At 38.8% G+C, this 27506-nt stretch overlaps 2 protein-coding genes across 2 annotated transcripts in view; both read right to left on the reverse strand.

Moving 5' to 3' along the window:
- hcrt (hypocretin (orexin) neuropeptide precursor) overlaps nt 1-27506 on the reverse strand; it is a 99054-nt gene that overhangs the window by 22659 nt on the left and 48889 nt on the right. The window lies entirely within an intron of this gene.
- Nucleotides 1-27506, reverse strand: part of LOC310740506 (inactive phospholipase C-like protein 2) — an 86004-nt gene that overhangs the window by 12717 nt on the left and 45781 nt on the right. The window contains exons 2-5 of the mRNA XM_083567323.1: nt 19868-22357; nt 13447-13650; nt 11082-11157; nt 969-1078 (exon numbers count right to left, since the gene is read on the reverse strand). Of these exons, the coding sequence (XP_083423449.1) occupies nt 969-1078; nt 11082-11157; nt 13447-13650; nt 19868-22357 (2880 nt within the window). The remainder of the gene's footprint in view (nt 1-968; nt 1079-11081; nt 11158-13446; nt 13651-19867; nt 22358-27506) is intronic.

The raw sequence follows: 27506 nt of genomic DNA on the forward strand, positions 1-27506 counted from the left end.
GCATCCAGAACCTGAGCACTATAACAACAACATGCTTGTATCACTACAATTGTAGCTTGAAACCGTTTAAAACAGAAAAACTATACACAGTGAGACTTTACTCAGTCGACCGCTAGCGAGAGTGGGGCATCTCACAGGGTGAGAGATACGCTTATCCCAGCTGCGCGTCCAACGTCTCGTACATCGTACGCTGCTGCCTTTTGCGAAATCTTTTACATTTTTACAATTTTGTCGTATCGAACCATCGTACTCTACATTCGCTCATTTATATTTTATTCCTCACTAATATGCTTTACTTTATTAACTTCATTAATATAACTTCATTAACTTACAGATCTTAGCTCTTCCCTGAAACACTCCCAATCTCACTTTAGCAACATAGTTTAATAACCGTACTCGCGTACTGAATTTACTCCACACACTCGAACATCCTCACTTGCTTCAATAACTCGACTCACATCACTGAAAAATATCAATTTGCTGAATGACCAAATTACTGAGCAAAAATAAAACAGAATTTATAGTCTGTGTATAAAGTCGCACTTCAGCACTTTGCGTGCTTCCAGGACCCCAAATAAACCTTTGTGTAGTAAGCAATCAGTAACAATTAATTACTGCAGCATTAGTCATGAAAATAGGGAGGGCTTCACTGCCCTGAAGCACTGCTGTTTATTCATTCCTACGGTTGCAGAAAGTGGGAGAAATCTACGAATCTGTGGTTAATACAGAGTCTTAGACACTAACGAATTCTTTTCATGTCCAAAACCTCTATATGCACATGTTAACTATTTGTTTCTTGCATACTGATTTCCACACACACACACACACACACACACACACACACACACACACACACACACACACACACACACACACACACACACACACACACAATGCAGGAATTACATGTACATTACAGGCACATGCGTACATCCGTTTGGACTCTGATATTTGAGCAGCTCACTCACCTTGAGAACGGTAATGTTCCAGGCATAGCTCTCCATAGCCTTTTGGAGTTTTCTCCCTTTCAGGCCCTCCTTTGCCCCAATCCGGTGCAGGTCTTCATGGAAATCCAGCCCTGCAAAACAGCACCAAAACGCTCAATCCCTCCACACCAGGGTCTCGGTTTTATCCTCTAGGAAGTCTGAGTCTCAGTAAAACATCCTGAAACCCCATACGTCAATATGTGCTTCATCAAAATCACACAGCAGATGGTACAATCAGATTAAACTCCTATACTTGCCATCTGCTCTCTGTCTGGCGAATGATTGTCTTTATTAATAACTGTCATTTGTATGAATATGAATAAGATATAAATAATATTAAAAAAATCTATTTTGCTTCAAATTTACTGAAACAATAAGTGTTTAAAGCAAGCCGTCTGTTTCATGCAAAGTCTGTTATTTTGTTTGTTTTTGCTTTTTTTTTTTTTTTTGCTGAGCCAACCGCTTGCCTAATGTGTTCTGTTTTTCTGCACACTGAGTAACAACAACAAAAATTTACTTGACAGCAAACGAAAACCACATTTTGCTCTGGAAGCCATTAGAGTCGACACAGTCCTTTAAAACCCACTTTGGCCCGAACAAATCGCATTTGCGCTTAAAAACACTGAGTGTGTTGAATTTACGGTGAATTTATAGATGCGAAGCCGGGTTCAACAATGACACTGGAGTATCTATATAGTAGGCATTTTTTTTTTTCCTGGAAAGTTTTGTCAGACGGATTGTCAAAGTTTTGCTTTATGTAAATAGGTTTAAATAAATAGAAGTGGATGACCATTGAAGAACTACACATTTACTAAACATTTGAGCCCCTTTGCATTTTGTACATGGCCTTACGTTCATTTGGCTTACATTCAAACCCTCGGCTTATCCCAAATTGAGCTCAGGTGCATCCTGTTTGCTTTCATTATCTTGCAATGTCTCTAAAACGTGTCAACGTGTCTCTAAAACATGACCCCCTGTCGCTTATACAATTGACTGAACATGATTTAAATAGGAATACAGCTGTGTGAACAATATCTTACAGCTCATAGTGCAAAAAAAACCCATCAAGACATTGAGTCTTACCGTCCACGAGCAAATTAGGTATAAACATAGATCTGTGCAAGGCTATTAAACCCTTTTAGTAGATGTTCTTAGGAGAACATTCTGGCTCCATCATTGTACAATGAAAGAAGTTTACAATCAGCATGATTCTTCCTACAGTTTGTTGTTTAGCCAAACTGGGCTGGAAAGTGTGGAAGGTGAACAAGAGCCCAATGGCCACTCTGACAAAGCGTTAGAAGCAGGGATGGAAGAACGACCACAGAAATGCTCCATCAGTCTGGCTTTTATAGTAAAGTAACTAGATGGAAGCCACTCCTAAAATAGGATAGACAATTAAAGGATTCTAAAAGCCTGAGGGAAATGATACTCTGGTCTAATTGCAAATGTTTTTGAGCTGAACTTCACTGTTATTTCTGAGGGGAAATTAGGTTGTGCTCATCAACATGCTTCATACCTATGTTTAAACATGGTGATTTAGCATTGCATTATAATTAAGTACATTTCTATCGTAAAATATCGATTTGCTGGATATAACACTGTTCTATTAAGTCAAATTAGCAGAGACTTTACAAAATAATAACTAGGATGCACAAAGAATTGACAAACTCAGACTTCTATTAATCTTTTTTGACTCTTACATTGTCATTTTATTATTATTATTATATTATGTTATAAAACACTGTCTCAGTCAAATTTCAGTCTCACCAGCAACAGATTTTCTGATCCAATATGAAGGTATGTTTCAAATGGTGATTGTGTTTAAAGTACTGTTAGTTCCAAAATGAACATTACAGCCTTTTGTTTAACCAGCTGTTTGGTTGCCCAATTTATATTCTCTTAAATAAAAAAGGGAGGTGTGGGGGGGTTTGCAGTTTTATGTAGAGTTCTGCATTTCTACCCTTGTTTCTGTGGTACATGATCCTGTCACTGTCTGATGTCAATTCCTGCCATAACTGAATGATATAAAATGAACACCTGTATCTTCTTATAAACAAAAATAATTTGAATAGTTCTCTATTGATTTGTGCATGTGGTGTTGGCTGTTGTGTGATAAGGCACTGAGTCAGAACAATGAACAGTACTTTTACTCTAAAATATGACTAATAGAAATTAGTACTAATTTTGAGCAGGTACTAAAAAATACACCCTTTGATACTGAATTAAGGCCAGTTTAAAAAAACAACAAAAAAAACGCAGGCTCGGTTTTCTAATGCATTCTGGCAAATGAATGATAAATGCCTGCTTTAAAAGATAATTGCTTATTTTCTATGCATTAAATTGTTTTGTAATGAGCTGGATCCTGTTATCCTTGATCCAAACAAAGTGCTAAAATGTGTGCGTGTGCGTGTGTGTGTGTGTCTGTGTTTGATGAGTTGGATAACCACTTAAAAAGCGTGAGATGGAAAGTGAAATCCCCAGACAGACCAATCATTCTATGGGGTGACAAAGCTAAAAGTGTCAAAATGCGTCCTCTGTCTGAATGCCTGCCAGACTCACAGCTGTGTCCTGTATCTCCACACCCACACACAATATCATCACTGCTGCCGACTGTCACCCACACCACCGACCGTTTACTTCACGAGCTCGTGTTCGGAGGTGTACAGTCGAGGCATAAATGACAAGGCATTTAATTCCATGGCTTTGATTCATCGAGGCATTTGTGGAACACGATGACCTCCCAGCACTGAGCTTAACAGCTACAAAACAGGCTTTTACAACTAAAACCATGCCAATCACATCACCAAATCATCAAATGAATCAGATTTTTTAGACTCCCTGTTGATAGCGCTTTCACTGGACTAGCGATGCAGCAGAGCTTTAGTTCTTTAGTATTGTGGCTAATTCAAGGCGGGCACTAGCTATAGGCAGAGCAGGCAATCGGGCCTTAGGCAGGAATGGGGGCCTCCATAACTGTAACAAACATATACACTAAACAAGGTTCTTTATCAATTGGATATAAATAACTGTCACTCACCTGAAATGGAAACAGGTAATATAACAGTTTAATGCCGGTTTCCACCATCTGAATGCATTTTGGTAGTGCTGAAACGAATGCATTCCTCTGAGGATGCTAAGCTAAACTGGCAAAGAAACCGCAGCTTGTGATGCAGTTATGCGAGCTGTCGTCGTGTATTTTTTATTATAATGTATTACTAAAATAAACTAAGCCTTATTCTAATTCACCATTTAAAGCTGGATTATTATTTGCAGACAGAGTTTTAAACAGCGTGAGCGCCATGACGACTAAAAATACTAGGGATGCACCGAAATCAAAATTCTTGGCCGAAACCGAAAAACCGAAATAAATTGTGCCAATTATTATTACCATTGCATTTATGGCTATGACTGTGTACTAACCTTACTAAAATCAAGGCATTTCAATTGCATAAATCAATATTAAAGTTTCGAATAAATCAATTACAAATTATGAAAATATTTATTTATAGCACATTGCAACAATGCACAGGATAAAATAAATTAAAATTCTGTCTTAAATGTTTAACTTAAATGCACTCATGTGTACATTAAATAATAATGTACAGGCCCTCTGGCCTGCTGAAAGGTTGTACAATTAAATATGTTCTTTCATAAAAACAAAGTGCATTCAGAACAAGTGCAACTGCTTAAAGATACAACAATATCACTGGGAAACTTCCTGCCTTTTCAAAAACGTCCACCACAGACGGAGTGCGCGTGCTCGGAGGGGTTTTGCTTTTCTGTGCCGCGTTCCTCTCATATTCAGCATAGCGATCGGGATGTTTGGATTTCAGGTGATAAATTAAACCCGACGAGGAGAAAGTCTTTGCAGACGCACCCCCTCTTAAAATTCCGGCATTACATGTTTTGCAAATCGCTATCCGTGGGTCTTCCTCAGACATGCACGTGCAGGCCGTGGTTTCTGTTTGCGTCATCACAACTGTTTCGGCTGTGTTTTTTTGGTGATCAAAGTCTTTCGGCTGAAAACCGAAAATGCACTTTTAGGCCATTTTCGACCGAAAATTTTCGGTGGCCGAATATTCGGTGCATCCCTAAAAAATACTAAAGAAAAGATGCTAGATAAAAATTATATTACCCCCATTTTACTGTACAGGGCAGGGAAAAATTTTCATTATTGTGGGTTATTGTAAATAAATTACTAAACAAATTACTAACAATCCTGGGTGATTTAGTCAGTGTGTCTATGTAAGTTATTTATAATAACATTTAATCTTAAATCTTTAAACTAAAGTTAGCATTTAATAGTTTTTTTATTTTTTATTAATATACACATTTAAGTAAATATATGAAAGTACTGATAAAGGGTTTTGTATAAATAAAAGGTTAGAGATTGCATTTGTTTCAAGTGTTTTTTATCTATTCTGAAAGATGGAGGGAAGGAGTCTAGAACCGGCACTGGGCTACTCGATCCATAGCAGAAACACTATTTGTACTGCACAGAATTGTTGCCACTTTCTGTTGTCGCCAACGTTTTTAACGACAATCTATCGATATGGATTCTTTTGCGTTTATGTACACAAAATGCATATACACATATGTATGTACTCAAATTGGGACTAACAATGTGAACAAGTTTCATTTATTTAAAGTTTTATATAATTTCATTTATTCTTATATTACTCAGTTTAATTAATATAATGTAATTTATATATTTGACCAAAAAAAAATGTGTATTTATAGCTAGAGAATCAGTAGTAGATAGTAACTATTTTCGGTACAGATCGGGTAGCCAACCAGTATTATAAATAGCCGACATACTTCAGACAGAACGTAGACACATTTGCGCACATGTACAGTACAAATCGTGTTTCCGGTACGGATCGAATAGATACATGCATTTTCAGCTCCTCATCTGTACAGTTCGGGTTCCAAAGCTTTAATGCTAGCATTGCCACACACTTTCTTTTTCTTACACATGGCTAACTAGCTGAGCCAAGCTAGTGGGACTTGCAGGTTAGTGTTCTCTCTATGTATGACTTCTATGTTAGTTATCTAATTAATATGATATTAAACATCGCTGGAAAAATGAGAAAATAAATTCTTGTTTTTTGTGTGTTTTTGTGCGAACTGACTGCTGATGTTTGAGCTCGGTAAAATGTTTTTCTTCTAATGAATGCCATCGTAACTGTGCTAACAATGTCCCTTATGTGATGTCAGGACAGGCACATACCTCTAATTTTTCATGGGGATTATGTTAGTACAGCAACAACCAACAAATTACCACCAGAATCACTAAGCACATCGCACATATTTTAATAAACACGTATAATGTGCTATGAGGCGAAGTTCTCCTTTAAGACACTATGTTTAATCAGTGTCTGAGTGAGAGACAGAGAGGAAGACAGCAATGTATTGTGACAAAGCAGCCAGAAGCCATTCATTTGCAGTGAATGCAGGTGATTTACAAAGACAGAAGGCATATAGGCTGTTGGCAAAGAAAGTACATGGGGCCTGGTGATGAATTACAACTATTAATGTCAAACACATATTAATGAAAGCGGGGCTCTGGGGGTTCATGCCCTGCTGACATGGAACACACCCAGGTTTATGCTGGTCTTGCAAAAAAAATAAAAAATCCGAGCCAATCAAAAGAAAGCATTCAATGGGCTATGTGCTCTATTTTTATACCTAAAAACAGCAAATAGTTTCATGAAGTCTATTTTTGTATATTGCAACTCAAATAAGTAAAATCTCATCTATATATTGATCTATAAACATACTTCCCATTATTGTTTATAATTTTATACATTTATGGCATATAACAGATGTCCTTATACAGAGCGACAAATACATGTGCTTTGAGTATCAATGAATAAATGCACACTGGTTTAATAGGGTGTAGACTTAGAATACCATCAGCATAAATTCTTTTGAAAAATATATTAAAATGCTTATAAATGGAAATAAATAAAACATTATTAAAGAAAAGAATAAAATCATGTTGATATTTCTTTCTTTTTTGCGTCTGTTACTCAACTAAAGAACAACAAATCTTATAAAGGTCCATGTTGACAGCAAACCCCTGCATCCATCCATCCATCCATCCATCCGACCTTCTATCTATCTATCTATCTATCTATCTATCTATCTATCTATCTATCTATCTATCTCTCTCTCTCTCTCTCTCTCTCTCTCTCTCTCTCTCTCTCTCTCTCTCTCTCTCTCTCTCTCTCTCTCTCTCTCTCTCTCTCTATATATATATATATATATATATATATATATATATATATATATATATATATATATATATATATATATATGGGGTTTGGTGTCAATATGACCCTTTATCAGATTATTATAATCATAAATATTCATTTATATTTTTCATATTATTAGTTATACGACTTTAATATTCACATATACAGAATAACTTTTTATCATAACAATGCTGATCATTTATCTGCAAATCTAGCATTTTCCAGACTAGTGAAAAAATAGGCTTAAATCAGCCATGGCACAATTTCATGGCAAAAAATCATCAGACAGATCAAACTAAGGGATAAGGGAATCAGGATATCAGATTTAACCCTATGCTATTTTGATGAAGAGTATTACACTGTTTATCAGCATAGAATATAATATAGTATATTAATATAGTAATTCTTTAGATATAAAGAGTGTAGACTATGAAAGAAAAAAATTAAAGGGTGTTCTGGAAATTTCTCCCCTATGCTTCTTTCTGACCTTCTGAATGTTTTTGTGAATGTATATATAAGAGATATGATGTCATAAGCCCACAAAGTGTGTGTGTGTGTGTGTGTGTGTGTGTGTGTGTGTGTGTGTGTGTGTGTGTGTGTGTGTATGGTGTGTTTGTGTTCATTTTTGTCTGTTTAATGAAGGATCCTTTCACCGACTATCATGTTCAATGGTTTCTACAGAAATGCTATAAATGGCTCCTGATTGGCTTAAATGACATGACTTACATGTGTGTGGTCTCGCATCTGAATTTTTATGGTGAAGGGAAGAAAAGAAAAAAAGCTTAAAGGAAACAAGAGGACACAAGCCTGATGTGTTTACTGGAGAAGGAGAGGTGCTGGACAAGACCATTCACACCTTTGACGATCATCTGTCTGCCTCGCTCTTGCTCTCGCTCTCTCAAACACACACACACACACACACACACACACACAAACACACACACATGCTCACACACACTGACACAACTAATTAGAAGCCAGGCAGCTGTGATGCTCCACTGGACATGTCCAGATGAAACAGAATGAGTAAGAGAGAGAGAGAGAAAGAGAGGGAGAGAGAGTAAGAGAGATAACAATTTTACAAAATATCAGAGTCCTTGCAAGGGTCTATTTTTGTGGGAGCAGGCCATTAGTGAAGAGATCATTCAGCCTTGCTCAAAGATCAAGGAAGAGTGAAAAGAGAGTGTGAGAGAGAGAGAGAGAGAGAGAGAGAGAGAGAGAGAGAGAGAGAGAGAGAGAGAGAGAGAGAGAGAGAAGGTGAATGCAGAAGCTCTTGTTGTTTACTTATTAACATTCTTCTCTCTCTTGCGCTGTTGCTCTGTCTCTTAGCCTCGATCACACTCATGGTTCAAACAGCTTATCGAAAATTAAAATTCAAGCCTGTTTCAAGCCCCTTTCAATGTGAATACGATTTTCTGGTGCAATGCAGAACAGTTGCATATGCACAAGTATATTCACCACTAAAGGTAAAGTAAGTCCTTTCCATTTCTATTATAGAATTAACAATGGCAGACAGATCAGAAAAGAGTGAGAGAGAGAGAGAGAGAGAGAGAGAGAGAGAGAGAGAGAGAGAGAGAGAGAGATAGACAGACGTAGAGACTATAATTAAACAAACAGCAGGATAAATAAGCACCCTATATCTTCTACACTCTTTCCTCCAAATGCTGTCTAAGAAATTAGGGCTTTCAAAGCTCAAATGACAATTGCGTGTGTTTTGTCATGCCCACTCAGCTCTGCCCATTGACCTGGCACTCGGAATGCTCCAAATAAAGCGACTTTGATTTGCTAATCAGTTGCTGCTTTGTATATTATTGTGTGCAATTACTGATAAATGGACATTTAGCGAAATATATATTGATCTCCGGGTTGCTAACTGATGAACCGCGGTATGGATGCAGACGAAACTGAGCACTGAAATAAATACAAAAAATATTAGTAGAGACAATACTGGTAGAAAAATGCTGAAGATGGAGCCACAAGGCAGGTGGAAAAGGAAGAGGAAGGCCAAGGAGGAGGTTTATGGATGTAGTTAGGGGAAGACATGCAGGGGGTTGGCTTAAAAAAGGCAGATTTAGGGGACAGTGTGGTATGGAGAAAGATGATCTGCTGTGGTGACCTTTAATGGGAGCAGCCGAAAAGAGGAGAAGAAGAAGGAGAAGAAGAAGTAGAGACAATTAATGCCAAAAAAGTCATAGTTGAGCAACCCCTAGCTTTTTTCCAATCTTTTGTACCAGATGCTCATTTGTGTAAATGTTAACATGTAAATGTAGCTAAAGGCAGGACATTGAGTCGGAAAATGCTAGAGAGATAAAGACTGGATGATTTTTATTGTGTTTATTATTGCGTTTATCTACTTTGCACCAACAGCAAGTATGGTAGAAATGACAATAAAAGCCTCTTGACTTGAGCGTCTGTTTAACAGCAAGCAGAACATTTTGTGAATAATAAAAAAGAAAGAGGAAGAAATTCCTGACTCGAACTCGCCACAACACCTGTGGCCTTATTTGCACAAAGGGCTCATAATAATTGATTGAATATTAATCAGAGTTTGACTCATTAATATCATTCTATTAATAGACTGGTGTGCTGCGAGAAACAGAGTCTTTTCACATAAACCAAGTCGATTAAATTATAGTTCTTTGGATACTTAAGTAAATTTGACAACAAATACTTTTGTACTTTTACTCACGTGAAAGAATAAAGGGAGCATTTTTACTGGAGTAATATTTTACCTACTTTTACTAGTACATGCTTTGTGTACTTTGTCCACCACTGGTTGTCAGGAAAAAGCCCATGTTCATTAACCTGGATATGGTTATTCTATAAGTCAGTCACTCACTTACTGTATGACAAATATGAACTATGAGAATAAGCAGGATATGTCAAAATGTCAGTGGGAGTGAGAATGAATGGGAATAAAAAAAGATGTCACACTCACTCACTCACACTCACTCACACACAGTTCTCATGCTATGTGCATAAAGCTTGCGTTTGTTTGGGAGTGTATCGAAAAGTTGACACACACTCACTCTCACACTCACACTCACACTCACTCTCACACTCACTCTCACACTCACTCTCACACTCACTCTCACACTCACTCTCACACTCACTCTCACACTCACTCTCACACTCACTCTCACTCTCACTCTCACTCTCACTTTCACTTTCACTCTCACACTCACTCTCACTCACACTCTTACTCACACACTCACTCACACACTCACTCACACACTCACTCACACACTCACTCACACACTCACTCTCACTCTCACTCTCACTCTCACTCTCACTCTCACTTTCACTCTCACTTTCACTCTCACTTTCACACTCACTCTCACTCTCACACTCACTCTCACACTCTTACACACTCACTCACACACTCACTCACACACTCACTCACACACTCACTCACACACTCACTCTCACTCTCACTCTCACTCTCACTTTCACTCTCACTTTCACACTCACTCTCACTCTCACACTCACTCTCACTCTCACACTCTCACTCACACTCTTACACACTCACTCACACACTCACTCACACACTCACTCACACACTCACTCACACACTCACTCACACACTCACTCACACACTCACTCACACACTCACTCACACACTCAGCATTAAAAGGTAATTATTGTTACCATTCAGTCATTTTAGTTGCTTATCTGCACTACAGTAGGTAATAGATGATGTTTGTGTGTGTGTGTGTGTGTGTGTGTGTGTGTGTGTGTGTGTGTGTGTGTGTGTGTGTGTGTGTGTGTGTGAGAGAGAGAGAGAGAGAGAGAGAGAGAGAGAGAAAGAGAAAGAGAGAGAGCGTGAGAGAGTTCTCACCTGCTCGTTGTGACTGAGTAAGTTTGGAGTAGACACTATCTGCCGATTCGATCAGTGTACGACTCGTCTGGATCATCTACATGAAAGAAACAGGAAGTCAAATCTCAGCAGGAAGTGAGAAACACACACACACACACACACATACACACACACACACACACACACACACACACACACACACACACAAACAGTGAATTGTAGTTCTCATGCTATGTGCATAAAGCTTGCGTTTGTTTGGGAGCGTATCGAAAAGTTCTCAGGATGAACCATAAAAGCTCGCTTTGTATTGTCACCACTTAGAGGTGATTGTCTCTGTGATGCATGAAAAACAACACAAACATTTTGCTCTTTTCATTTGACTGGTAAATGGGCAGTTCTTGGAAACTTCAGGTTCTTTTTTTCTTATTATTCATGTGATCGCATAACCAATCCTCACAAAAACAGTGTTGCTAGCCCTACCAACACATCGCATCTATTCCTCTTGTTGGTAACAAAAATAACTTCAAGCTTTGGACTTTGATACTCGATCAGAAGTTGGTTAAAAAAAAGAAAAAAGTCTTTTCCTGTGCCAAACGTTTGAGTACTGTGGAAAACTGAAAAGGGAGAACACAGGGTAGAGCGAGTACATGTCTTTTTGGTCCAAAAAGCCTGGAAGCTACTGTACTTCACTGAAAATTCTAGAGTGAAATGTAGGAGTGAGGTGTGATAAGCAACACATACTGACAAGAAATATAATCGCTAGAAGTTTTATAGATAGCCTTTCTAGCGCTAAAATAGTCTGTATTATATAAACTATAACAGGGATGGTGAACATCAGAAATGTGTTATAGATGACTTACTGCTGCTTTACTCATTCAACTGCCAGCAATCATAATGCAGTTCTGCAGTTCTGTACATTGTGTATCCTCTCTGAATAATTATATCTTTATATAATTGTGAATTTATTGTATATGCCATCAAATATCATCTGTATATACAATGTGTGTAACTTTTGTACAGTTGAACATACAAGGTACATATTGTATATATGATGTATATATACATCCCACATTCTCCACACACATTCAATTTATTTGTGGTACTTTCTGAACAGCCTCTACACATTTGTCACTGCCATAGCCTTTATATATTCAGTTGCTATATACTAAATATATTTAATGTGCTATGAGGCGAACTTCTCCTTTAAGACACTATGTTTAATGTGTCTGAGTGAGAGACAGCGAGGAAGACAGCAATGTATCGTGACAAAGCAGCCAGAAGCCATTCATTTGCAGTGAATGCAGGTGATTTACAGAGACAGAAGGCATATAGGCTGTTGGCAAAGCAAGTACATGGGGCCTGGTGATGAATTACATGGCAACTATTAATGTCAGACACATATTAATGACAGTGGGGTTCTGGGGTTCATGCCCTGCTAACTGACATGAAACAACTTCCCCCATAGATAGTTTCATGAAGACTTTTTATTATTGTACAACTCAAATAGGTAAAATCTCATTTATATATCGATCTAAAAAAACACTTATATATACAGTCTCCTTATAATTATGAGGTGAAATTTATCATATATATGATACATTAGTCAGCAAACTACAAAAATAAATTAGATTATGTTGATATTAAATTATTTTCTGTGCCTGTTACTCAAATGAAGAAAACTTGATGTTTCCATGATTCCATGACAATTATGATGATCGATATTCATTTCTATTTTTAATGTTGGTTACTATTTAGATTAGATTAGATTAGATTCAACTTTATTGTCATTACACATGTACAAGTACAAGGCAACGAAATGCAGTTTAGGTGTAACCAGAAGTGCAATAGCAGCAAGTGCAGGATATACAGTGTTTACATGAGTTACATAAATTAGATAAAATGGTATTAAAATGACTTGAATTACAATATTCACAAGAACTATTTACCATAACAATACTGAGCATTTATCTACGAATCTAGCGTTTTCCAGGATGGTAAAATGTTGTGCTCAAATTAAAACCCCTGACATGAATTTGATAGCACAGAATGATCAGACAAATCAAACCAAAGAATAAAGGAATCAGGATAATGGTGTTAATATTTTCTATCTATATATATATATATATATATATTTACATATATATATATATATGTTGTACATATATTTACACATTTATTGCTACTATTTGCACTTCTTGTAGAGGCTAAACTCCTTTTTGCTGCTGTGTACCTGTACTATAGATGGACAAAGGTTTATCTTTATTCTGGCATGCTAGCATTTAGCAATGAACTCTACCAAATAAAATAAATATTACAGTACATGTTCATGAGGTGAGGTTGAGGTGATACTCAATAAGTATTTTGACAAGATAGTATGCTAGCTCACCGTGTCGTAGGCCATGAGGACTTTACGTAGTAACTCAGGAACAGCACCCTGGGCCTCCATGGTGGGGTAGGACTCACTCAAGTCCACAGTCACACGCAGTGACCTCTCGCTGTTCAGCAGCCAAGACGAAACAGTCAGGATACACTGCTTCATGTTAGCCGCTGGGGTCAGCCCGCATAGCTCCTTAAACGACACCATTGCGTTCTGTCGGAGATGTATAGACACATAATAACTATGAATTCAGTTGAATTTCGTTACGTGAATGCAAGAGTATGCAGCTATAGTTTTCAGGAAGTTTCCTCCAATCTTATGTTGACCGACTTGTTTGCTATATTTCATCAGTTGATCCATTTTACCGCAAAAAAATCTTTTTTTGAAAAATTTAGTGCTTTGGTAGGTCATGTGCCAGAAACTCAAGGATAACTAACTTGAAGACACATGAAGGGTTGTTCTATCAAAATGTTCCTCTTGTAATCTGTTAGATGTTAAGTGCAAGATGAGGTCATTTAAATAAGCAACATAGATCTATGAAACTTCATCAAAGGGCCATGGATCCGCAGAGTGTGACCTCCTCTATTTAATCTGGAAGAAAGATGCACTTCAGGCTGTTGGTGTACATTCCCATGACACCATTGTGCTCTCTCATACCAAGGATTTAGTGTTTCAGTAGTTCAAAATGCTGTGTATTTGCTTCAATGTTTTTTTCTGTGAGTACAAAGTTTGCATATCTGGGGAAAAATGTTTGCTCGCTAGATATGTTAGGAAAGCTTTAAGAGTCTGTAAGCCTTAGACACGTTAATATTTCTGTTCAAATGCAAAAGTAAGCATGGCCTACTACCATTAATGCAACAAGCAGCAACCCCATCCCTTCCCCATGTCCTCCAATGCTTTTCACCATGAACACCACATCTGCATTTACACCCTCTTTAATGCATGCTTGTGTATCCAGGCCATTAAAACCTTTTGACAACTTGACTACCTCTTGACTCTTGACTACTCATCACTACATGGACCCAAAAACAATTTTACCAATTTTCATGTAGCCCAACATCACCCACACAATACTTCAACACACAATAAATCCACTCTTGCGCCAACACCATCCCTGCCACATCCTTATATGGTTTAACTCATCCCTGTGTGGCCTAACACTATGGTTCAATCCCACCACCTTGTTGTCCCCCACCATCCTTGCATCATCTATATATTCTCCAACACCATAACCACCTCAACTGCATAAGATCTAACCCTATCTATATATGGCCCAACACATTCTCGCCCTACCCCTAGTCACCCCTTCACTAGGTGGTTTAGCATCATTCCCATCAATACCAATGTGGTGATACCATCTCCACCACATGTACCCCAACTCCAACCCTATTTCAGACTCACAGGTATGTGATCCAAGACCTTCCCCACCAAATCTGCATGCAGTCCAGAATTAACCCTTCACGTGTCCTAAAAATCATCCCCAATCAATCTCCATCAACACTACATCATCATATAACCCACACCTTATGAATAACAATAAGGGTTTTCCAAACCTTTGTTAAACATTTTTATATAGATTAACATTTAGTATGGGTTCCCCTTCTGAGCCTGGTTCCTTTCAAGGTTGCTTCCTCATACCATCTGAAGGAGTTTTTCCTTGCCACATTCACCCAAGGCTTGTTCCTCAGGAAAAAATACACATGCATTTAAATATGTGAACTATGTTCAATAATTATTGCATTCTGTTAGGCTGCTGTGAGGCAATGTTCATTGTAAAAAACACCATAGAAATAAAACTGAATTGAATTGAATATTCGTGTATCCAAGGGTGAACAATATATTAGTTAACACGCCTTGAATTGATGTGAAAGTTGAAAAAACAAAACTATGCATTTTACTATATTTTTATCCATATTAAATCCTGGAATCATCAACTCCTCATTCCTATTTAGTACAGACCTTATCACCCCTCATAAAATGCTGCTATTCCCCTCTTTTTCAGCCAAAGCAAACTGGTGTTGGGCCTGGACGTGAGAAGATTTACAGAGGAACATGTGGTCAGTGCTCAGAATAGTCTTAGCTCACAAAGAATTTTTGAATTCCCTCATACACCCCACATACATATCCACAAAATTAACTATATCAATAACAATGATGACCTCAGATCTGCTAGATGCTCTAAAAACCATTCCAGTTTCCCCTTTGACCTCTGAATGCAACTGATTTCTGCCTTTCCTTCTTGAATTCCTCAAGATAAATGCCTCAACATATGAGAATATAAATTTCTCCCTTTTGGTTCTGTATATAACTTTCTGTCCATGTTTTCTCGGGTGTGAGCGAGATTAACGGTTTGTTTAACCACAGAGCGAAAACATCCACCGGGACATTTTATTCCCACGAGGAAACTCTCCTCTGAGCCGCAGCACATGGAGATGCATGCACACGTTCTCACTCTCTGTCTGTCTGTCTGTCTGTCTGTCTGTCTGTCTGTCTGTCTGTCTGTCTGTCTGTCTGTCTGTCTGTCTGTCTGTCTCTCTCTCTCTCTGTATACCCACAGCTTGTCCTTCTCTTGTGCTTCATCACTCAATTTCCCTATAGTTTAATGACCCTTCACATCACGGTTTAAGTCCCATGATGTAACATACACACGGTGACAGAGAGCGCGGGAAAATGTTGCTCCTTCCAGAACACATTTAGATCATTTGTCCGACCTCATCTTCTTTTGTGCGTATTGATTGTTTAGATGCTATCACTTGAATACCAACTCCTCTAACTCACATATTGAACACTTCCAGGATGAACTCATTTTATTTATAACAGATTCAGTTTTTTATCTCTCACAACTCAATCCTTGCAACTAAATGAAATATGACGAAGAAATCCGAAAGGATGTACTTAGGATACTATTCAGTCACACTAACCCATGCATTTGGTACCTGGGCCTTTAGTGAGGACTTACCCGACATAATCCAGCTCTTAATTCCACCACTATCATGTCGCAATTATAGAAACCATTAATACAATACAAAAACGCAATATAGCAACGCGTGGCGTTACATAGAGAGAACCATTTCGCATATGGAGAGTGAATACCATTTTACTAAAGAAAGAAACCCAGTTAAGACTCCAAACCTCTAAACTACACCCGCAACTGTGCCACCTACATCATCCGGAGCAGTTCAGAATCAATATTTGTTTAATAACATGAAAAAACATTAAAAATGTAAATAAAATACAACCTATTTACCTGTGATGCATACTCAGTTTGTACCGCCACGAAAGGCTGTAAGCCAGTGGTACCGCTTGTATTCACTGGTCTGGAAGTGAAGAACAAACTCTTTCCCGGGCTGAAACAAGCTAGCTAGCTACGGGGTTGGCCGGGATCCTCACGATGTCTAGCTTTTCTTAAAAATTTATTTTTAAGTATGTCTGAGACCAAATCAATTTCTCTTCCTCAGTCAGCCATTGTGGGCATAAAGAAGTCTAACTCAGATGTATTAATGTGTGCAGGGTGCTACAGACATGTTTTGCCAGTCGAACTTGGCTGTGATAGTTTCCCTCTGACCAACCAATCAGAGAACGGAAAAATGCTGACGCTATTCTGGCCCTGTGAGACGAATTTAAAATCTGATTGGTTAAAAAAACAGACCCACTGATAATATTCTCTATGGTAAAAGGACCAGCAGTACTGATTTTGAAGGCCCTTTGCAGATTAGATCCACATACACGTACTGGAAGCAGTGCAGCCAAGAGAAACACTACGAAATGAAGAGAATAAACTGTTGGGAATAAATGAATACAATTTCATGGAACAAATATTAGAATTTAGGTTGTAAATGTAGGTCAGTGCTTCTGATAGTGTTTAAGCCAGCAGAGAAGGCCTTGCTGGCCCTGACCGCCCACAACTGATACTATTAGTGGATAGTGAGCTCCAGATTCTGGAACTGCTCCTTGGCACTTTTGAAATAATGAAGAGAATTACTGACATACTAAATAAAAACATAAAAAATAATGTTTCATAATTAATTATTAATTTGTTGACCTAATAGGATCTACCAATGAGATCTCAAAAAAAAAAAATTGACAAAAAATAAAAATGATGTGACCATTATTACATTAAAATATGCTCCATTTAAATTTCTATATGCATTTTACCCCAAAAAGCAAATAAATAAAGCAGCACGAACAAACTCTGAGCATATATTCATTACGTTTTTATCATGATTAGCGGCAAAAACCTAATTTCCTGAAATCGTGCACCTGAAAACTTTTTCACTACAACATTTTCCTTTTACTCTCCTACATTTATAAATACAGGAGTGAATGTGGTGGACCTGGAATAGGAGGAGAAACGTAATTCATCACGGCTTTCATCTTCATTTTGTGCAAATGCTTTCCATTCATCATGCTGTCATGCTTTTATTTTTTCAGGTAATTACGTTGCTAGCAAATTACAAATGCCATTACATAACGTAGGTGTGGGTAAGTTCGGTGCTTTCAGTGCCATTGTTACTTGGTGTAATTGTTCCCGAAGCGTTTTGTGGCATAACACAGAACCTGGGTGGAGAACAGTTTTGCATGGCTTCCTGGGGAAATGTAATTTCTTATTGAAAAAAAAAAATAATAAAAAAAAAAATAATCACAGCATTATTTTGTTAAAGTGTAATCAAGCTTCTTTTTTTCATCTTTTCTTCTTCAACACAGTATGACATAAATGCAGCATGTCATGTTAACAAGAATCCATAAAGCACAAAACCCTTTGTCCCAAAGACTTCCTGTGCCTCAGAAACGGTCAAAACCTGTTCTTAATATTACATTGCGAAGACTACTTTGAAAAATTCCAAAAAAAAAATGCCATTAGTTTTTTTTAACCAATTATTTTTATCTGATTTTTTTAATAAATAGATAGATAAATAAATAAATAAATAAATAAATAAATAAATAAATAAATAAATGTGTTATTAACCAAACAATTAGAGAGGTAATTATGTGGCATCTGGTTGGCCTTCAACTGAGCCATTCCCATACATACACATTTGTATATGTTGATATTTAGGAAATCTACTTGTTGTGCTATGATCGCTATTCAAGTACAAATCAGTTTATAACTGTAGAAAATAGCCAAAACAAAAAAGAGAGAGTTCATATGAGGGGATTGGTGATGAGAATTAATGTCTTCAGTTTCAAATTAACTTCATTGCACTCCTACTCATGGTAAAATGACACCAGAATTATAATTTAGTACCCCCGTGTGGTATCAGTTAATAGTGAAAACCCATATGAAATGATAATGAATCAGCCTGAAACAGACAACCAGGGAACTCTCACCTCAATAATGCAGACCTTGTTATTTTGTCTCTTGTGCCTTAATTAATAATCAAACTCTTTAATGCCATTTTAACAGTTTGAGCTGTAATGGCTGCTGCAGTTTCCCTGTTGTCTTTCTGGCATCAACTGTCTTACTATCAACCTGTTTGTGAGATGCACCTATAAAGTAATTAAGCCAACATATGTAAAAGAAATACTGTATTAGTGCTGAAAAAAACAAACAAAGAATCGCTTACAGCACTAATGAGCTATATTGTTTAAAAAAAAAAAAAAAAAAAAAGTAACTAAAATTGTCTCAATTATGCTCTTTTAATTAAGGGTTTGTCCTCAGTTTGCATAATGTAGTTACATGTACAGCATTTGGCAGATACCCTTATCCAGAGTGACTTTAATCTCATTCATATAAGTGAGCAGCTATGGGGTTAAGGGCCTTGCTCAGAAGCCCAGTAGTGACAGCTTGGTTTGGCTGGGATTTAAACTCATACCCTTCAGATCCAAAGTCCAACCACTAAGGTACAACCACTTATGGACTATAAGGTGCTTGTTATAATCGACACGTAAAATCCTCTAGTATTCCCACAGCGTCTATTAAAACTCTAATCAAGACTGGCTTAACGAAGGTCTTTGGCTACTACGGACCAAGCCTAATTTTATTATCAGACGACACAGTGCATAAAATAACTCCTTGGCTTTGATAGGAAGTGGCTTGTAGCTTGTAGAATTAAATCCATTTATCCATTTTGGGCTATGTTGCAAATCTTGCACAGGGTTGCAGGACAGCCTGTATCCTATCTGAGGGAAATCGGGGCACAAAGTATATGGCACAACTTGAATTGTGTACAAACCCATAGCAGGGCACACATACTCGCATACTCTGAAGTGTAAATTCGCTTGCATATCTTTGGAATCAGGAGAAAACTGTAGTAGAGAGTGCAAAGTTTACTATCATGTATGGCTGGTTGCTTCAATAAAAAGAAGACTTTTCTGTAACAAAAGCTTCATGTGGTAAATGTATGTAAAAAAATATTTCTATTTTCTTTTCTTTTGCAATAGAGTGTATAATTCGTTTCCTTCCAAAAGCAAAAGTTTGTGTAATCATTACCTGCACATTTTCCCGCAAATCTGTTGCCTCCCGAAGTGGCTGCGTTGAGGCCCTGAAGAGTTCATCTATCACTTTGATCCCAGTAGCCTTGGTTGAAGTGTACTCCCTTGCCTTGCGACCCTTCCTCACAGAAAGTCCCCTCTTGTGAGCTTTACCTCCACCACGCCTGTTAGTGATGGCCACGTGAACAAATAACGTGGTATTGGGCAAATACTCTCCCGTGAGTGATTGCAGTGGTAAATGACGATATCCGGGCTGCAGGCACTCAAAGGGAATGGTGTATTGGCCAATGAACTCGTCCCCGATGTAGTCATCGTCAAGAACCACAAAACGCAAAACTGCTAGCTCAGGGAGATTGATTTGAAACTCAAAGCTCTCATCAAAAATCGGATTGTCACCATTCTGCGATACTGTCTTTGTGCGCTGCTCGGCACAATCGGCAGGAATCCCATGAATCTCTACGTATATGTATGGCTCAACCACGTCACCTTTCGCTGCTGAGCCTCGAGGTTTTGGCAGGTTTTGTCCACTGATCACTTTGATATGGAGCAGCTGGGCAGATACACCAGGCAGAGAATCACGCGCATTGGCACTGAAGTACGAGACCTCTTCACGCATTATGGCAGGGCGCAACACATAACCGCAGTTGCCATTCTGCCTAAACCAACCCAAATTGAGATCCATCATCAGGCCTGGTGTTTGGTAATTCATAGCCACAATCTGGCAACCACATTTCCAAAAATCCTGTGGGTTCATATTGCTGGCATCAATGCGCATGGGAGTTGGGTATACCCGTGATAGAAATCGCTTATTATAACTGACAAAGTCCTCGGGGTACTCATTAGCGAAGCGATTAGCATCCACCTCATTGAATGAGCATATCTCCCAGTGCTTCTGTTCTCTCTTAGAAGACTCGAAATCTCTAAACTGGACAGATTTGCAAAGAGTGACAAGATCTGACAATTCTTTACGAAGCTGCAGTCTCTTGCAACCGAAACCATTGAGATGGTCCTTTTCATCTGCGCCCACCACGCGCCGTGACATTTCAAGCCCCTCCTCCTCATCAGTCACATCCCCTTCAGAATCTTGTATGTCAGGTGGAAGGCATTTTCCTTTCAGAAGTATCTTGCCTTTTAGTTTCTCTGGCGAGGGCAGATAGTTTTCCTCAGGACTGGGGGACTCTGTGTGAAGTTTGTCCCCCAGAATCTTCTTAATATGCTGGGCCATGACCCTCTGCTGTGGAACACTGCAGTGTGTCACTAGACACAGGATAAGCGGGTACTCTGAGCTCTCAAAGGCATACTGGTTAATGACATCCAGGACTTTTGAGAAGGCTAACTGGGAAGTCACAGAGCTGCCTACATAGACCACAGGCTCACAGTCAGGGCCATCCCACACCACCACCTCTATGCTGCGGCAACCCATGCGCAGGGCACGGACATAGCTGCTAATGTCTGAGGAGCCCCAGTAATGGTCCTCCAACAAAGAAGCGTTGTGCGAGGAGTTGATGTAGTAGTGGGACAGGGGTTGCGTCATGTCCTGACAAACGCTTTTGTGCTGTGGGTCAAAAATGTGGCACTCGGATGACAAGAGGTAATGCGTAAAACCATCAATTGATAGGAAGCCATGATCGCGACCTTCAGCTGATGGCTCATATTTTCTCACAATTTCATGACACATCTCTTCTGTCACTCCTTCGACTCCCTGCTCAACTTCCACAAATAACATTAAGTCTTTAGAATCCAGATATTCCTTGTTGCTCGAAAATTGCACAAGCAGGAAAAATATCTCGGGTCTTGTGCACAATTCACAATATGCCTCAACAAATAGGTCCAGGTCAATGGCCTCACCATAGCGTTCTTTGGCCTTCTGAAGTTCTTTAAACTTCAGCTCGATCCGTGAATCCCTCATGCCCGGATTAAGCCCCTTGATAATTTGTGTGGCACGGAACAGGTCAATGTGTCTATGCCTCTCGACATCAGCCAACTCAAAAACTGAGCCAATCCAGGATGTTCTTAGGCTTGGCTGAGTGGCTTCAAGCACTCCAACCATGTGGCGCCCGTAAGACACCAAATAGCGCAGTCCCATCACCCAGGTACTGACCATGTCTGCTGTGCTTGCCACTAAATCCAAAGATTCGTAGTTGTCACCATAAATGATTGAGAATGCACACTCCTCAGGAAACTGATCCGAGAGGCCATTGCTACGAAGGACAGGGGTCTTCTTTCCTAACCGCACCTCTTTGATGCTTTTGATCTCCAGTTTTGCCTTTTCAGAATCCTTCTTGGAAGGTTCCCAGCGGAGCCAGCGCAAATCAGGGTCTAACAGGAAGTACCGATTGTACATGCGTGAGTTGGAGCGGACCTTTTTCATCTCGCATCCCTCCAACATGAAGGCCATGCAGGCTGCTGTGCTGTTCATTTTGCGGTCGTTTGGCATGGAGCTGAACGACACCGTCTTCTTCCTCACCTGTCGCTGCTTGGAGTTGTTCTGCAGAGAGAGCAACGACAAAGGGATGTCAGTATATCTAGCATGAGTATATGTATTTCAGTAGTGTAAAGTATTTGAGTTCATTTACATTTTCATTTACAGAATTTGGCAGACGCCCCTATCCAGAGCGACTTCATTTATCTCATTCATACAACTGAGCAGCTATGGGGTGAAAGGCTTTGATTTTGGTACAATTTGACTTGTATTTTAGGAAATAAAACCTCACAAATATGTTGTTTTTGGCTTTTCACTAACGTACTTTTACTCAAGTATGATTTTCAGGTTCTCTTTACACCTCTGATGTGCAGTATATTGAGCAACACTGGCAAGCAGGAACCAATTTACTGGGGGTCTTAGTAGACTGCAAAACACACCTCTAGAACACACATAAAAACATTCTAGTTAAGTGAGTGAAAATGATTTTGAATAGAGAAAATTAAAGTCAAATTTCAACTTGTACAGTCTAGTGGCAGGAACAACAAAGAGAAAGGAAAGTGCATGACAGAAGAGATCTGAAGTGAGTTCCCCTGACCACGTCACTGTAGATTTAAATGTGTCCATTAGTATGATGAAGAATGAAAAAAAAAGGTCTGCAGAAGAGGCTGCAGGGAAAATGATCAGTGTGATGACTTTTGCTTTGTTGATGTTCAGGGGAAATACTATGTCTCTCTCCCCCCCTCTCTCTCTTTCTCTCTCTCTCTCTCACACACACATACACACACACACACACACACACACACACAGTGTACAATGTGGAAAAAGTTGTTATGCAACTCTGTACAGAACAACCCATGCCACAAGCTGTTTATATCTCTGGGGTGTGAGAATGCTTTGATGTAAACATCTTCAGTGAAGAGTATAATAAGCAATTGAATCAATCACTCTCTCTTTCTCTTGCTCACTCTCTCCTCCCTCTCTTTAATCTTTCTCTTTCTCTAACTTACTCTGTCTCTTAATCTTTCTCTCTCATTCTCTCATTCACCCTCTCTCTCTCGTTCTCTCATTTGCGCTCTCTCTTTCAATCTTATTCTCTCACTTTCAATCTCTCTCACTCTATTTCTCTCACTCACTTTATCTCTCAATCTCTCTTGAGCTCTCCTTTCCTCTCACTGTCTCTCAATCTTTCTAGCTCTTTCTCTCTCAATCTCTCGAACTCTTTCTCTCTCTGTCTCTATTTCACTCAGTCTCTTTCTCTCTCTCTCTCTCTCTCTCTCTCTCTCTCTCTCTCTCAGTCCATACTCTCTCTCCCTCTCTGAATCCCCCACTCCTTCATTTTAACGCACAATAGAAATCTCAATATCAAAAAACAATCTTCATTTTTGTTGTTTTTTTGTTTTGGCACATCCGTGGCTTTTTTGATATTCACCGCCAATGCTGAGTACTGAATATTCCCCTAAGCGTATTGTCTGTGTATTCATGCATTTTTCTCTCTGATTTGGTGCTTTTTGATGAAAAGCTTTGAGGTGTAAACACCTAATTATGAATCTGGTATTATAACTAATAAATCTTTCAGAAAATATTTCTCCTTTGTTCTCACTCCAACTCACACTCCCTTTCTCTCTCTCTCTCTCTCTCTCTCTCTCTCTCTCTCTCTCTCTCTCTCTCTCTCTCTCTCTCTCTCCATCTATCCCTCCCTCTTTTTTTTGGCCAGATGGGGTTAAAAAGCTTCCTCTGGCCTTTGTATACATAATGACCTCAAGGGCAAGAGAACAGAAGAAAGACAGATGAAGGGAGGCATGCTCTTTGGCACTGAACACACACACAAACACACACACACACACGAACACACGAACACACACACACGAACACACACACACAGAGGCAAACCAAAACAGGAACAGAACTAGAGGTTCTTGTTGTAATTCCTTCATCATAAGTAGACTGGAACAATCACTGGTGATTATGAAGAAGGCTGAACAATACCGCAAGAAACAAAGTCATGGTTAAATTCATCTTCACTGTGTTCGTGTGAAAATGTTTTCGTTTAGCTAGCCGGTGTATAATAACTGAGACAAATCTATTCACGATAAGGCTTGTTGAATGCCATTACTAACTAAAGAAACTCAATGAACACTAAAAAAAATGTATATGGTGACATGCCAATAAGCTAATCAACTCAAAACACCTGCAAAGGTTTCCTGAGCCTTCAAAATGCTCTTAGTTTGGTTCACTAGTCTACACAATCATGGGGAAGACTGCTGATCTGACAGTTGTCCAAAAGACAATCAAACATTCATTGCCAAAGAAGCTGCTGTTCACAGAGTGCTGTATCCAAGCATGTTAACAGAAAGTTGAGTGGAAGTAAAAAGTGTGGAAGAAAAAGATGTACAACCAACCGAGAGAACCGCTACCTTGAGAGGTTTGTTAAGCAAAATCGATTCAAGAATTAGGGCGAACTTCGAAGGAATGGACTGAGGCTGGGGTCAAGGCATCAACCACACTCAGACCTGTCAAGGAATTTGGCTACAGTTGTCATATACCTCTTGTTAAGCCACTTATGAACCACAGACAATGTCAAAGGCGTCTTACCTGGGCTAAAGAGAAGAAGAACTGGACTGTTGCCCAGTGGTCCAAAATCCTATTTTCAGATGAGAGCAAGTTTTGTATTTCACTTGGAAACCAAGGTCCTAGAGTCTGGAGGAACGGTGAAGAAGCTCATAGCCAAAATAGCTTGAAGTCCAGTGTTAAGTTTCCACAGTCTATGAGGATTTGGGGTGCAATGTCATCTGCTGGTGTTGTTCTACTTTCTTTTTGAAAACCAAAGTCACTCCACTTGTTTACCAAGAATTTTTAAAGCACTTCAAGCTTCCTTCTGTTGACCAGCATTTTAAAGGTGCTGATTTTATTTTCCAGCAGGATTTGGCACCTGCCCACACTGCCAAAAGCACCCAAAGTTGGTTAATTGGCCATGGTGTTGGTGTGCTTGACTGGCCAGAAAACTCACCAGACCTGAACCCAATAGAGAATCTATGGGGTGTTGTCAAAAGGAAAATAAGAAACAAGAGAACAAAAAATGCAGATGAGCTGAAGGCCACTGTCAAAAAAACCTTCCATACCACTTAAGCAGTGCCACAGACTGATCACCTCCATGCCACGCTGAATTGAGGCAGTCTTCTTCTTCTTTCGGCTTCTGCCATTAGGGGTCGCCACAGCGAATCATCCTTCTCCAACCCCCCACCCCCCCTACATCTGCCTCTTTCAACCCAACTACCTGCATGTCTTCCCTCACCACATCCATAAACCTCCTCCTTGGCCTTCCTCTTTGGGGTTGTTAAATGTGAGCCAAAATCATTACAATTTAAAGAATCAAAGACTTAAACTACTTCAGTGTGTGTGCATATAATTGAATTCAGTTTAATTACTAAAATAAATAAACTTTTCAACGACATATATAGTACAATCATTCAGATTAATTTTCTACCCCATATATATACACACACACACACACACACACACACACACACACACACATACAGTATAATACAGACTAAAATAAATAAATTTTATATATATATATATATATATATATATATATATATATATATATATATATATATATATTTTATTTATTTATTTATTTATTTATTTATTTATTTTTTTTTTATTTTATTTTTTTTATCACCTTTAAAATAAGTATTCAGAACCTTTGCAACAACACTTGACAAATTAGTTTAGGTGCCTCTCAATTCTCTTTATGGTTGCTGAGATGTTTCTACACCTTGACTAGCATCCACCTGTAAAAAGGTTTGGTGATTGGATGATTTGGAAATGCACACACCTCTCTATAGAAGGCCTCACAGCTGACAATGCATATCTGAGCAAAAAAAAAACCTGGCAGAGCTCAGAGACAGGATTATCTGGGGAAGGCTACAAATTGCTGCTGCACTGAAAATCCAAGAGCCCAGTGGCCTCCAAAATTCTCAAATGGAAGAAGGGTAGCAAAATTTGTCTATGACGTGGTTTTCTTGAAAGAAATAATTTATGAAGGGTACCAATATTTCCACAACTAGTTGTAAACTAGGAGGTTGTAAATAAAAGCAGCACTTTGCTCCTTTTGATAGCACCTGCAGCTTTCAAACTATTTTCTACTCCATAAAAAGTACATCTGTATTTTTATATAATACTCATTTGTGGAGACTTTGTTTCGATCCGAGTGACAAAAAAATGGTATCAACCCATCGATCCATCTCCTACAAGCAAATGTCCCTGTGTGTGTGTGTGTGTGTGTGTGTGTGTGTGTGTGTGTGTGTGTGTGTGTGTGTGTGTGTGTGTGAGTGTGCTGTGCATTCTGCCTTGATTCCTCTTTAAGTGTGTCGCCCTACAATACTGCAGTCAAGGTTACTCTAATGCGGAAGTTGGTTCCGGTATCCAGGGAATGGTGTAGAACTTGTCCATCCCATAATACACCTGCTTTAGCAACCTTATATTTTACAGCTTCCTTTCTCTCGCTCTCCTTCACACCGATTCCTCCTGCGTGCTGCATTCATATGCTCGAGTTACACTCGTGTTTCCTTTAAAAGATTTTTTCTTTTTGTCAAATACACAGAATTATTTTCTCTGTGGAGCTGAAAGGCAGCTTGACACCTGGCCGGAAAGGCGTTATTATTTATTTTGGTATTTATTTTAAAGAAAAAGATTTTCTTGATACTTCAGGCTATGAATTAATACTAGGGATGTTTGTGCGCAGTGTTTGAGGACCGCTGTGTTAGAGGTACGCAATGCTTGAGGACCAAAGTTCCTGACCACAATATTCTTAAGTGCATTGTAGACATCTTATTCAACATTTAGCCCTCACTTGCTGGTATAATAACCTCCACTCTTCTGGGAAGATGATCCACTAGATTTCGAAGTGTGCATGTTGAGATTTGTGCTCCTTCAGCCACAAAGGTTTTAGTAAAGTCAGGTATGATGAGGTGATGTAGATGAGGTGAGGAGGCCTGGGGTGCAGTGTAATATTTAACATAATGGGTGATAGTAAACAGTCACTAAATGCAGATGTCTGCAGATGTGCTACAGAAACTGTACCACCTTGCTGTGAGTAATAAATGAAAAAAAATAATTACAAGAATTGATCAGAACAGGATGAAGAATTCAACCTTTGCTGCAGAGAAATCAGATTTTAATTATCCAGTCAAGGGTCTGACAAAAT

The sequence above is a fragment of the Silurus aristotelis genome (genome assembly GCF_946808225.1).
Source record: "Silurus aristotelis genome assembly, chromosome: 17".
Taxonomy (NCBI): domain Eukaryota; kingdom Metazoa; phylum Chordata; class Actinopteri; order Siluriformes; family Siluridae; genus Silurus; species Silurus aristotelis.